The following is a 14,311-nucleotide window of genomic DNA, read 5'->3' as shown; positions in this document are numbered from 1 at the left end:
GCTGACAAGTAGGTCAGCCGGTTCTCGCGTATCGCGGCTGACGACACAACGCCAGTCGATCGAGTGAATTTTTAGTTGAATTTTTATGCGGCCACTCACCACCGTATTCCATTTTACAATCTCGTCGCTACAAAAATGGATAGCAATTCGCAGTTTCGAGTTTTGCTGCGCGACATACTTTATACGACCTCTAACGACGACAAACAGACGCGTTTTCAACGGCAGTAGATTTTGGAGACGCGTTCGGCGCAGCGTATATTCGAGAAGACGTTCTTTCATACAACGTCTTGCCTTGCATTTCCGAGCGTGTAGTAACGAAAATTCTCGTACTTCCTTTTCAGAATGCCATTATGTCACTCTTTTGCGAAGGACAGTTCTTTCGGATGCTATATGGTAGTTTAAAAGAGCGACGATTACAAAATCAAAATCGTAAAAGTTTTTACGACAAAACCGTAACGCGAGTTATGGAACGGCGCCAGCGTGACGATGTAATCGCGATGTTTAAAGAGTAGTTGGTAACGTTGCAGGAAACGATGAAATTCCACTTAATAACCTCGCGTCTTCCGTTTCGTGCGTTACTGGTAGCATCGTTATACCGCGCGATTATTATCTCTCGCGTTCTGGCAAAAATGTGTCTGCTTTCATCAGAACTCGCGAAGGGAATCGAGCAGCTCCGTTGGTACGTAATAACCGTATTCATTGTTGGGTGTTCGTAGTCGAGAACACCCCGTGTTATCTTGGATAACGTCAGTTTTCGTTATCTCTGAAGATGGCTGGCGCCGTTAGAGGGAAGAAGATGATTCGCTCGAAGGGGGAAGAAAATTTAATTTCTCTTGATACGCCCACCTTGTGTCTCGCCCAAGCTTTCGAAATATCTCGACTGGATCCGACTCTACCACGCTGATACGTATCGAGCAAAGATCTACCGAACTCTGTCGCTTCTCCCAGTTTCCCAATTATTTAATCGCTCCTTCGAAATAACTTTGCGTCGCTGTTAGCGATATTCGCGGTACAAAGTTACGCAAAAGACGGTTTAAAAGCGAGAAAACTCGAAGTTGGAAGTAGCAGATTTAAACGATTTACGACGATACATTTTTCGGAATTTGTACCGCTCTTCTTCTCATCGCGTTACGTATTTTTTGTGGTTATAAGCCTTTCGTTGCTCTTAGTCAACTCACAGTTCTGGCGTCGAAGAAGCTACGTTAGAAGGCGCGTTAAAATTTCCATCAAACAAGATCGCATCGACGCAGTTTATCGATGCGCTCAAACGTAACGCGCAACCGAACGAACTACGCGAGCTGCTTGGAATTTTCGGTTTCCTTACAACGACCACGCGTCGACTTCCTCGCTACCGCCAAGTACGACTACAGAATGCAACGTGTTACTAGATGCTACGACCATACGCCGAATCGAAAGTCGTCGAGATTCCTCTTTCGTTCGCTCGTACCATATATACAAGATAGGTTTCGCTATCCAGAAGTAATATCAAAGTTCAAAGCAAGGTGGCGGAATTGCTAAGCGAGCACCAGGCCTCGCGCTATTCCGTAGCTATCTGAACGTGATATTGCAACTGTATCCCGTGTACATGTACCGTCGCTACTGTATTTTAATACGGATTCCTCCTACCCCCGTCTCCACCATTTTTCCTATTTTTTTTTTTCTCTCTATTCGTTTGCCTTTAAGCATTCCCGGTACGTGACAATAACGATGGTGCAGCGAGTCGAAACCGTTCTTGCTGATTAAAATTCTGACGCTCTGAAAAATACATTATAATTGCACCTTAATTGCGACACGCGAGTTTGAATGGAAGCGAAAGAGAGAAAGAGAGAGAGAGAAACAGATGATGAAATACCATTCCGTCGGAGTGTTTCATTTGAACTCTTCGTTCAAGATGTTGTTTCGAGTACAAATATACGGCGGAAAGGGACAAAAAGGAGTTGTTTTAAGAAAAGCAACGACATCGCGGGTTAGATGGGAATCGTGTAAAGCGCTGGGATTTAACGCGAACGCGTAATTCCTTCTCGTGTAAAATTTCCAGGAATAATCCGTGGACAGAAGGGCTATTTTAGCTGGCGTGTGTGGCCTTTGTGTGCTAGAATTTCGTTTGGCATCGAATTTCGTTTTCGAGCGCTTACCAGTCGGCTCCGGTATTGGTCGGACGTCTCTCAGTCAAGAGCGTTTTGGTGTTCTCGTCACGCTTTAAGCCTGTGCCTTATCGCCATAAATCCATGTGGCAAATGGCCGAGAAGCGGTTCGAATAGGGATTTCTTTCATACGCTTTTTCTCGCAGGCCATTTTACAAAACTAATCTACACGATTCGGTTCGTACGTATGTAGCTAGTAAAAACGTTCTCTGATATTAGATTTGGGAAGAAACAAGCTTCTCGTATAACTCAGATACGCTGAAACCGTCGAATAAATTGGAAAAATCTGATAATCTTTGAAGTATCTTCTCTCTGAGCTTGGCCAACATGTTCAACGTTAACATCGAGGCATCGCTCGACATCTTCGAACGTTATTAACGCGATCTCTAGCGAACATGATAAACAGCCATTGATAATACTCGATGAACACGCAATCGTGGATCCCGTTAAATCCAAATCAAACTATCTCTTACGGTATTAAGATACGTAATAGCATAGCCACAACTTCAAACCCCATTAGAGCTCGCAAACGTAACCGAAACCGCACCGCTACCGATTAACGTCGATCGACGATGTTTCGCGATCGCGAATAACCGTCACCACGTGTGATTTCTTTCTCTGATCGTGGATTTCTTTTAGATCAGATACTCGTATTAGACGCAGTGCTCGTCGTACAATAGGAGCGACCATATGACAATTCGTTGCGTGGGATTGAACAACTTCGATGGAAGTTTGGTGAAACGGACGAGCCTCTTAGACGCGTAACCGCTTACAAATGCTTAAAGCAGCTGCTCCGGGGAACTTCGCCCGACACCGGGAAACAAACTGACGTGCTGACTGAACATTAGAAACTCAGCCAAGCAATCAACATTTCCGAGATACTCTTACAACTACGACGATTAATGCACGCATTCGGGGAATTCCATATACAGATGTAGCCGCGAACGTAATCGCGTTAATTCGCGCAGCAAATGTAACTCATCCCAGGAGAGCGAATTTCCACGCACGGCATTCAATTACGCCCGCCACGATGGCTCTCTGCACCGATCAACATTCCCTAAATTTGTATAAGCGTGGAAAAAGATAGAATTTCGATTCGCCGTTGGTAATTTCGTTCTTCGATTCCAGCTTTTTCGTTCCAGTCTTCTAATTTCCTTTCTCCTTTATTCTTCTCTTTCTCCGCTTTATGTGCCGCGCGAGAATTTTTCTAACGTTCTTAAAAACGTTAAAGAATCCGTTGCGTGAAAAGTAAGATAGCTTGTTGCCTTCTTTTCGTTCAAAAAAAAAAAAAAAAAAAAATAATAGGAAAGAAAGTTTCACAGCGCTCCGCTTTTTCCGCCTGTTTTCTTATACATACCGCGGCGACGTACGACCACCTGAGTAGAGAACTTGAGTGTATAATTCTTTCACAGCTCCCGAGGGAAGAAGGAGCGCGATTCGTGACACAGTCGGCCCACCATAAACAAGAATCAGTGACATATGGATACCATAGACGAACAACGGACCGACCGATGCACGCACCTCTGTTGGTGACAGCGAGAAGTGCAGATGAAATTATTGGGTAGGAAACGCCCACGATATTATAAGCGGATGATGTTTACCGTTCTATCTCTCTGGAGTTTATCGCTTCCTGTCGCGTATTCGAATTATCCCGTGTTCCATCTACCACAAAAAAAAAGTGAAACTTTTTCAAAAAATAATCTCGTAGCAAAAAGAGATTTTTAGTATCTTTATCGCCGTACTTTGGCGCTTTAGAACTTTCGACCATGTCGATTCATCTTCGCTAGATCGCTTTGTTTCTGATCAACTATAACGGTAGCGTGCTCCGTATGGAAGGTTCGATGGTTCTTTCGTCAACCTGGATTTCTTACTGAAGAACGAATATTACTGTCAGTCTCGTTTCTCCTTTGTAACTCGCCTGGTCGGTGAAAAATCCGACTGATTCCGTTCGCAAATTTTCGCGAAGCTAGAAGAGGGAAAAGAAAAGCCATTTAATCTTTGGCAACTACTAAAAGCTTTTCAGTCTCTCTCCCAATTTCATTAAACAGAGCCTGCATTAAATTCGAAATCCGAAAAAGCATCTTTCTGTGTTGCCGCGGCTCGGAAACTTGGATCTTCTTTCCGAGTAAACTTCGATGTGGCTTTGTAAGCGTGCCAATGTTAGAAATAAAAGAGGAGAAGGGAAAAAAGAAAGAAGGGAGAGAGAAGGAAGGTACGGCCGAAACCTCGTACACTCTATAAGTGGGTACACGTGCAGCGTCGCAGTTTCCTCGCACAGGATAAGGAGTCCACCTCGAAACGAGAGAAACGACTCAGAACTTTATCAAAGAAGTACGTGATCCTTGCACTTAACGACCGTCGCCGTCTTCGTTCGGTACGCGGTGTTTCAGCAGGCGCCGAGGGCCACGAGATAAGGTTTACGTGGACAGGGATTTCTCAAATTGGTTTTGTTAGAAGCCGGATCACCTTCGTCTCTTCGACAGCCTCTCACACAAACGCTTTCTTCCACGAGTAAACGAAAAACAACCACGAGAATGCTCTGTGTGGCTATCCGAGTCTTATCCTGCTTGCGGAAGAAATTAACGTTCCGAAGCAAATGATCGATCGATCGTTCCTTTATCACTTTGCGGTTAATCTCGGAGAATCGCGCGTGCTAGATGTCTCGGTACGACCGTCGTTCTCATCATTTCGCTTCTAGCAAAGTAACGTATAAAGAACGTTGTTCTAATCTGAACGACGAAATTGCAGTAAATATAACAAACGTATAGGTTTCTAGGGAAAGTGAGATATTAACGGGGAAAGATTGGCGTAGAAAGAAAGAGACGCGAGTCCTGAATAACCGACGACTCGCACACCAAACGCTCAAAAAAGTGTCTCGTCGAGTTGCCCGATATCCAATCCTCGAACCAAAGCAACGATTATACTTTTACCTCAAAAAAGATCAACGTCGATGTTAGCAAAGTGGTCTGTGCGCTTTCGATAAACGCAAAAGCAAAAGTTCGCAAATTGCTCGATTTGTCTAATTAGCCTGTTCCAGCGTTAAGGCGATAGCGATAGGGAAATCCACCTGAGAGAGAAATTTGATACGATCGGTTTTTCTAACGGCAGAGAAACGGCGTAAACGTAAACGTTCGACCAGGATAAGCTGTCGTATTCTACTTGGCCGTACGCTAATCCCGAAGCTGGAGTATCGGCGCGATCGTCGAAACGTTCTCTCTCTTTCTCTCTCTGTCGCTCTCTCCCTCGGCGGTATAACAATGAGAACAGAGCACGGTCGGCAAAATCTCTGAAAACCAACGTTGCAACCGCGCGTATACCGAAAATGGCGAGTGTAACAAGAAGTACAACGAATGTCGCTCGCCGCTAATAACTCCGACGCTGTGCACAGCCCACAAAAAGGCCGCTTTCGAGCCGCGGGATATTTTGGCTCGTGACTGCGACCAACCCCGAAATTACTGCCGGCGCTGATCGTTCCTCGTATCACAGTCACGCTAGATGCCGGCTAGATTATAAACACACGTATAGAACACGAGCACGCAGGCCACGGGGAAAACAGTGATACATAGCCGGTGCGTGGAACCAGCCAGCGCACGCTCCAGCTACCGTGTGTTGACTTCGTGCAAAGGCGACGCGTGTAACGACGGTACAATGAAACCCGCCAGGTAAAAAAAGAGGGAAAATGGGTAAGCGAAGGCGCAGAGAGGCAGGTGTACTCGAAAACGAGAAGTATCTGTCGATCGAATTCGATAAAAAGAAAAAACTAAGGAAAAAAGTAAGAGGAAGGGAAATAGGAGAGAAAATAGTAATAAAAACGGGGGCAATCCTATTTTACGAGATCCATGGTAAGGATGTGTCTGTGTCGTACGGCGCCGAGAAAGTACTCCATAAAGCATTGCCGTTGGTACAATAGCCGATAGAAGTTTCACAAAGCGTGCCGCCTAATGGAATTAGAAGCGCCAAGGATTTAAATACCCCGAGCCTCCAAACAGACTGGTTAACCCGTTGACGTGCAAATTCTTCGTTCTACTACTAGAAAACAATCGAATAACCTTCGTTTCTGTTCTTTCTTCTTAACGGACTCGGTTTGAAGATATTATATCATCGTTTTTAATGTACAGTAATAACGACGATGTAAGACAAGGTATGGTAAATTTGTATAAACATAAATTATTTATGTGATTCATTCGAGATACGACCGAACCGAAAAAGCAACTGCACGTTTACGGTAAACTCTTGACAGTTTCACTAACGGAACTTTTGCATCGATGAAAATTGTACTTTTGGCAAAGGGAATTTCTTATTTTTACTTCCGCTTTCTTGATAGTCGGAAACTCGACTACACTCCCCACGGTACATTTCACAGAATTAAAAGAAACCCAAATATCTTTGTTCCGAATGTGCTTTCGGCCAACTTCTTCCTTCTGTGTCGTTCTTTTCTTTCATGTTAAAAGGACGAAATTGAGGCAACAAGATGCTCTGCTGGCTTCTCTCTCTCTCTCTCTCTCTCTCTCTCTCTTCCTCCATATACTTTTCTTGCTAATTGTAGAAATTTGATTACAAATGGGAACAAGTTCTCGTGAAATCGTCGTCTAACAACGTTTATAACGGCGAGTCCTTGTTACCGGAAGATGACTAAAACGAGAGTCACTGGTGGAACCAAAAAGTCGATGGAAAGTGCAAAAGGTCTGGTATAGAACGTGTATGCAAGTTGGTAAGTGGAGGCACTCTTGCGCCAACTTGGCATACGGCCAGCTTTTCCTCTCTGCGACTTCGAATGTGCTTGCGAGAACAAGCCCGTTCGTTCGTAGTTAGAGGAAACTATCCCATCGAATCATCCCTGCACTTTGATTGATCGTGATTTCGCTCTTTTTCAGGTAGCTACCGTCGAATCGTTCTATTTTCGGAAAATACCGCGTTTCGTATTTCGCTTGCTTATTCTCCGAACTTTAGAATTCGAAACTTTAGATCGCGACACGTCGATTAACTCGCGATGTTTTGTAATTATTTTGCAAGCAGTTTGATTCGCGTGTTTCTTCGTTACTTCTTCGATCGATGACACCAGTTCGTGATAAATTGACTCTTTCCTTTTTTTTTTTTTTTTTTGGAAAGTTAATAGTCCACCATATTAAACCATCTACGCTAAATTAAACGTCTAAGATCCTCTGGATGATAAACGCGTATAGATAAAGCCTGATCCGGTAACAAACGACGAGAGCTCGGTAAAGCCAAATACAATAAACTCTTGGTGAATTGATCGCGTTCTATTTCAAGGCTGCAGAGGAGGAGAATATTACTTCGCTCGCGCGGAACGTTCTAATCTAGCTCGTAGCAATTTCCAAAATCGCGAGTGCCTCTCTGTCAGATAACTTTCTGCATATATTTACAGACGCTGCCTGTTAAACTGCGCAAACCTCTCGAACCCCGCGACTAAGAGCTTTGATATAGCTGACGACAATTGGTGTCGCAAGTTACACAGGCCACGGGCGATGTTCCTCGAACTGGCTCCGGTTACTGCGTCCCTCCCTCGTTTCATATCCATAGCGGAGAAGCGGATCCACTTTTCCCTGCAGTTCCACTTTCTTAATCCCGATTACCAACCTCCTTTCCACGATAACGTACGTCCAAGTGAAACAAAACTTTCATCGTCGTGGAACAAACGATCGCGAGGACGTAAAATCGCGGCGGTGGCGTACGCTGGCAAAAGTCAAACGGTCGTTCCTCGTTCTATGGCCGTTGAAATTTAAAGGAAGCATAGCAACCTGCCAGCCATCCTGTTTCGACGCAAAACCAGGGAATTGCACCCAAGACAAATCCAATTTCTATAATACGCAGCAGCGTTGCCGATCAAAGTTATTTCGCCAGTGTCTGTTCAAGTTGCCCCGGGATTTCGTTTCGTTTTCCTGACGAGAAGGCAGGTGCCCCCTTATCTCAAGAGGACGCGAGTCTTGCGGGATATTCCCCGGAGAAATTGTCGCAGCCTTATTCCCCAGTGCCTTATACCTTCCGACTATCATCCGATCGCAGCCTTCCAATTCTGTACGTAGACGAATCTCATTGTCTACTCCGCCTTCCCATCGTGATGTTTCCACCCCATCCTTGGCAACCTAGCTGACAGCGAGACGAAAGGAACTTCGATCCTTCTACGATTCCTCCTACTCCTCTCGAGGACGCAACCCCGCCACACGAACCTGTTTTTCCTCGTGAAAAGCTTTTCAGCCTGCCCTGCTCCCACGAACCGACGATTCCATCGACTCGATACATCGATATTATCCAGTCAATATGCGAGGAATTTTGCGACAACGATAACGATTTACTTTGTAGAAGTTGACGCGCGTCGTTGGAAACTTCTTCTATAGACAAGCTTCTTCGTCTCTTGGCTGGAAGTATGGAAAGGAAAACGCAGGATCGTGTGTACCGGTCGAACGCAAACATTTGATAGGATAAGTTTGACGCGTCGAGAGGAATCGGGCAACGCTGCGAAAATCCATGAAAATAGAGAGGCCCGTGGAAAATCGAGAACACGTGGGTCAATTTCGGCATAGAGAAAGTCGTACGCTGCGAACGTAATGATGTTGATTTCAAAGGTAGATCGTGGCAGAGGAACGAACGTGTAACTCGTCGAGTTTCGTTCGCTCCACTGGCCGTCAATTTCTAACAAAAACCGCGCCACTGCTGCGAAAAGCTGGGAACGAACGATAGAATCTATTTTGTCTTCTGTTATCGTTTATTCTACTTTATTCCTTTTATCTTTATCGGGCCTTTTTTGCACAGACATAATCGCACATAAGGCACAAAAACGCGAATAGGAAAAAATGGAGGAAAAACTTGCTCGTATCATTTACGAGAGAACGACGAAGCATTTGATTCTATTGAACCGCGATAACCAATTAAACGTAAAATATTTACGAATCGGTGATAAACGTGGGAAAGGGAAAACGCGCGGGATGGGCGTCTTCTGGCGAAATATATTAAAAAAATATCCCGCGGCAGCTGCGTCGTGTGATACACCAAAAAATATTTTCATCCATCCATATAAATCGCGGCGGTTAGTTTTTTCCCGATTTTATTAGCCGGACGTTCCGTAAATAATGGAAACGAGCCAGTCGTATATAATTGTGCATGTTATCTATAACTGCGCACAGTTGCGAATATATTCGAGAGGAAATTTCGAAAAAAAAAAATAATAATAATAAAAGGATATACAGGAATATAATTGGATGAAATGTGAAGCTCAAAATTGAACAAATGGCCCGTGTAATATCTCTGTACTCTTTATCATTATAGAACGCGAGTTAGATCATAGAACTTGATACGGTATCGTGCAAAACCATATACACACTCGAATTCAAGAATCACTGGCGATTTTTACGCTCTTGGCTTTCTTTCGTCTCGTAGGACCATTCTATACCATCCTATATATACATTTTATGACATTTACTTCGTGACTCTGTTACGAAACTATAGAAACTCGTTCCTATGAATCGCACTGCAACACCGTGTTCAAGTATTTGATAAACGCGTTAGTTCTTATCGCGAGATCATCATCGTGAAAGGTCACTGTCAAGTAGCCTAAGACTTGGTCGCGATAGTACATACATATGTATCTTTCCTGCGATTCGATTGACCGTTCAAACGCTGCATTGAAACGGAATGAAGCAAAAAGAAGACAGGAAAAAGAGCGAAGACAACCGAGGAGAGGATAGAGATAGATCGCCGACCATCGTTTTTCAACGACGACAAGCTTTTTCGCGGCGTCGACAACTGACGACCAGGAACCCAGACACGTGAGATTCTCGGCGAAACGAGAACCGCGAGAAAAATCCTCTTTCTCTCTCTCTCTCTCTTTCTCCGCTTCTCTCTCATTCTCTCGTGGGATAGGTGGATACGACACGATGGATGACAGAAGATGGAAAAAAATTAAGAGGGCGGAGAAAGAGAGAGAGAGAGAGAGAGAGCGGGAGAAAAAGAGAAAAAGAAAAAAAGAAAGCGTCGGTAGCAGGCCGAGTCTAAGTGATTGCCGGAAGTGACATCGGCGGACGGGTAAACGCTTTATCGCAGAGCTAACGAGGCAGTCCGCGCGACTTTACCGCGCTCGGTTTCGCGCTGTGTGCCTCAATGGAAACGGGATCAGGATAGGTGCCCACCTCCCCAAATAAATCCTCTTTTTACGACAGAGATTTATGAAAGCCATTCCCTCCTACTCCCCGGTTCCTTTCTCTTCCCTGTCTTTTCTCGCCTCCGGCCTACTCCCCATCTTTCTCTTCTTGCAGCAGTGGAATCGAAGGGGAGCACGAGAAGGATAAAGTAGAAAAAGAAGGAAGGGATTGCAGCAGCTCTTCTCGCTAGGCGTAAGGATGGGCTCGAGCTCCGAACGTTGGAAATCCAACCGAGGCTGAGTATCCCGGATTCCGGGCAGTTTCAGGCAAAATGAGGTAATTAGGATGCAGACGAGAAACGATGTCTCCCACCTCCGTCACATTCTCTCTCTTTCTCACCCTCGTCTCGCTTCGGTCACACTCTCTTCGTACCACCCTCTACCTCTTCGTGTGCGCGTGTATATCTCCTCTCCCTCTCCATCTCTATCTCTCTTTCATCTTACGTGGACGTCGTCTTTGTCGTCTCTCTGCCTCTCCGCCGTTTCGTTTCTCTTCTCCGCCGTCTAGCTTTAGCAGACGCACGCCAACAGCACGGGTGCAGTGCAGTGCAGTGGTAAATCAAAACCGTCGCGCTAAGAAGTCTTTAAACGTCTCGCGTATATGCAAATTACGCTACTGCACCGGCAAAGTGCGAAAGGAAATTTGAAAAATCGCGCTTCCGCTATTGCTGCTGGGAAGAAGGGGAACGAGCTGTATGAGAAACGCGAGCGGCCACTTTCCACGGGATATTTGCATCGACGATGAAACCGCGATTCTTCGTACAACCTCACGTACTGAGGTAGTCGAAACATAGTGACGGAATTGCGGAGCAAATCGACTGTATCGATCTGTCGAGCGTGTCGCAGCCGAGATCTCGACGACTGCGAAGCCGACCGACCGATGACCAATCTCGCTGCGCGATTCGTCGAAACGACTAACTTAACGCGCTGAAGCGTGCGCCGCTGCTCCCTTCCGTCATTCAGCCAACGATTTATACCACTTTCGTTCGGTGACAATTTTCTCTCATCTACCGTAGAATCGTCGCAGTCTACAACTAGGATCTGCGGCAGAACCGTGGATTCGTCGACTGTGTGCGTGGAACGGGAGACCACGGAGGAAATATGATACGCGTGAAACGAAATGCATACCTCCGTCGTCGTTTCTTGCCGACAAACATTTTCAAGAATCCAATCCCCGGGTCCTCGTACAAAACTGGATAGACAAACTCCGTGGGATACCTGTTATCCGTAGTAGCCAAACACGTAGTGACCTCGCTCGGCGTCAGAGACGGAGAGAAATTCAGCCTGATCTCCCTGGAGACGCAGAGGCCAGAAGCCACGGAGAGGATGAAGAAAAATAGATAAGAAAAAGAAGACGAAGGAGAAGCAGGGGAAACAGAGGGAAGAGGAAAGGAAAAGTCGGTAAATCGAGGAGAAAAGAAGGAATAAGGAGAGAAAGGAAAAAATATTGAACGAGGGAACTCTAATTCTCGCGTCTTCTAACCACTTCCTCTCCACCTTGCTGGTCGACGATGCTTAACGGTGCTCGAGTGTGCTACGAGCACCAGAAAGGGTACTTTGGTTGGGAACGTGGCCAGGGTTGGCTTTCGTTGTCACAGCGTATCCGATGCAAGTGTAACGATGAAAAAGTCGCTAGTAACGAACGTCACCGGTAACAATCGATTCGCGTATCGAAGTTACGATACGTATCTCACAGGGATGAAACAACAGGGCGACCAGAGGTACATGGCGCGTTACCATGCGCACGCTGACCAGATGATGGCAGAGAAGTGCGACGGCTTCATTAACAGCAATTTATCACTGGATCGGCGGGGGCCAGCGGCAGGCGCCACCATTAACCCCCTAAGGTCGTTAGGTTGCGGTTTGACATGAGAACATGCCCATAACACTGTTCGGTTATACGTACCTAACGTGTACCACCTATCTGGCCGGTGGTAAAGCACAGATCCATTGGCCTCTGCCTCTAGAACGCGTACAACAGCCGGATGAGAGCGGAGAAGGAACAGCTGTAGAGTGAATGGATGCGAATAGGATTGAACGAAGATGGAGAGAACGGAAAGCAGACAGAATGAGTAAACGAACATTGGAAAGGGAGAGAGAGAGAGAGAGACAAAGGATAGACTCGCTGCTACGTCACAAGCTAACCATTAGCGGTCGTACAGGCTCGTGTTTAGACACCCCGTTATTGAATCGGTTACCTACGCCCCCTTATCCTGGATATCGAACCCGATGTTACACGTTCCGTCGCTAACGTTAAAATCGACGAAGCTAGCGAACCCAAGGACAGCGATTTTCAATGTTATTGGACACCGTGTGCCGAGGTTCGTTTAACCGAAAGCGTTTAAAGTTGTCGGTCCTTCCCTGGTCCAGTTTCGCGCGTTACACGCCAACGCGATTAAACGATTCCTTGCGAGAGGTCATTACCACCGAAGCGATTGTCCTTCGCAGTACTTTTAGGTGAAGAGCGTTCCGTATCGTTTATGGAACGCGACACGCTCGGTGAAATATTCGATCGCGCGTACAACCGTTTAGCGTACACGCGTTGTTCCCGTGGCACGAAGCTCGACACGGGCCTAAGTTTATTATCACAGAACCAAGGGTCGAACGAAATCTCTCAAGTATTTAGGGGTATTACCGATAAGTACTACTGGCTATAGGTATGCTTGGGTATTCCGGAATGGTATTTGCGATATTACTCGGAAGCTGGAATAATAGGCAGGAATTCTATGCGCGAATCGTGGAATATATTCGGAATCTCGAGCGAAGAATGACGCGCTCGGAAAAAAGGGGATTCTAAATAAAAGGAGTCAGGTTTATTTATAACGAATAGGATGTGGCGCGTAATGGAGCGCATAAATAGCGTGTTTTATAGACGTAAGAATATAGGTCTGGATCGAAGCAACAAGCTGTTTCGAAACGCGATATATGTACTTTGTGCCGAATTCACCGCGCCAACTTGCCATCAACGCGCTGGAACGCGACATTTCCGTAGAACATACTTTCATATCGTTCCCCAGCCGACGCGTACATCGATGAAACTGTTTTAATTAAAACGGTCTATCTGCCTCCACTCGCGTAAGATTTAATCAGGCCATAGACTGGAATCGGGCACGTGTGTAATTTAAGTTCCACCGTATCAGCGCCAGCGGAACCCGCCTTTGCATTCGACTAATCCGCGTGAAAGCAAGGATTTTGGGGCTTACGTAAGCGGGACTTCTCAAAATGAACAAGTCGCGTTCAAAGGTTCGAACTCCCTCTACACACTCGCGTGAATATTCATTAAACACGAGATACGTAGAACGAAGGTGGAAAACGGGAGGGAGACGTAAAAACAACAGAGCGGAAACTCGCGTCGATAGTTCGAACAGTTTCATCGGAGAGAAAGAACGAGCCCGTTCTCCGTTTCTTCAATTATGGAATAATTAACTAAAGATACTTTGAAAGCAAATTGCCTTATGTACTTGAAAGCGGCAGACCGGTCTTTCCTCTTTTAACCGCTTCTCCTTCCAACTTTCCCGGTAACTGCTAGCCTTACAACTTCTACCTACGCTTCCAGCACCCATGCACGAAGGGTTGAAGCACCCACTTCTCTCCCCTTCGCCTCTTACGCGCGTAGATTATTAATTTCGTTAATTTCCCCGTAGTTTTCAGAATTCGTCCGTTCGTTAGACCACTGCCCTTTGCATCAACCCTACGCGGAACATTTTTACACCGTGTAACAAGTGGCTGCCGGCTAAAAGAAACCCTTTCGCTCCAGTTACTCGCGGCTCTCGACGTCTTTCGACTCAACCGCGTCTTTATTCGCACGAACGATCAACGGATCTGTATAAAAATAATACTCGAAACAACCTTCCTAAGGTATGTATCGTCGTAAACTGTCCGCCGTAATTGGAAGAATTTTCGAAAAGTTTAGGCTCTTTAAAAAAACGAACTCCTCGTGTATCGTTCGTCGGACGATCCATCGTACGTACGTGTTGTCGAACAACAGCGACGAAGCGGAACAATCGATAAA

The 14,311-nt window shown here is 45.8% G+C and overlaps 2 protein-coding genes across 4 annotated transcripts in view; one reads left to right on the top strand and one right to left on the bottom strand.

The window, feature by feature from the left end:
- The window catches only part of mRpS17 (mitochondrial ribosomal protein S17), a 199,011-nt gene that overhangs the window by 136,014 nt on the left and 48,686 nt on the right, over positions 1–14,311 (top strand). The window contains exon 1 of one of the 3 annotated variants that reach the window (XM_069118902.1): positions 3,678–3,705. The exons of the other annotated variants lie outside the window; for them this stretch is intronic. Coding sequence (XP_068975003.1) covers positions 3,693–3,705 — 13 coding nt within the window. The 5' untranslated portion in view covers positions 3,678–3,692. Of the gene's footprint in view, positions 1–3,677; positions 3,706–14,311 lie in introns of those variants that run through there. 3 annotated transcript variants of the gene reach the window in all.
- The window catches only part of tei (irregular chiasm C-roughest protein teiresias), a 314,069-nt gene that overhangs the window by 262,756 nt on the left and 37,002 nt on the right, over positions 1–14,311 (bottom strand). The gene's annotated exons all lie outside the window — the stretch shown is intronic.

This window comes from Bombus flavifrons, chromosome 8, assembly GCF_040668555.2.
Source record: "Bombus flavifrons isolate JBK064 chromosome 8, iyBomFlav1_principal, whole genome shotgun sequence".
NCBI lineage: Eukaryota > Metazoa > Arthropoda > Insecta > Hymenoptera > Apidae > Bombus > Bombus flavifrons.
Note: the sequence above shows the minus strand (reverse complement) of the source record. Positions and strands in the feature narration are given on the sequence as shown.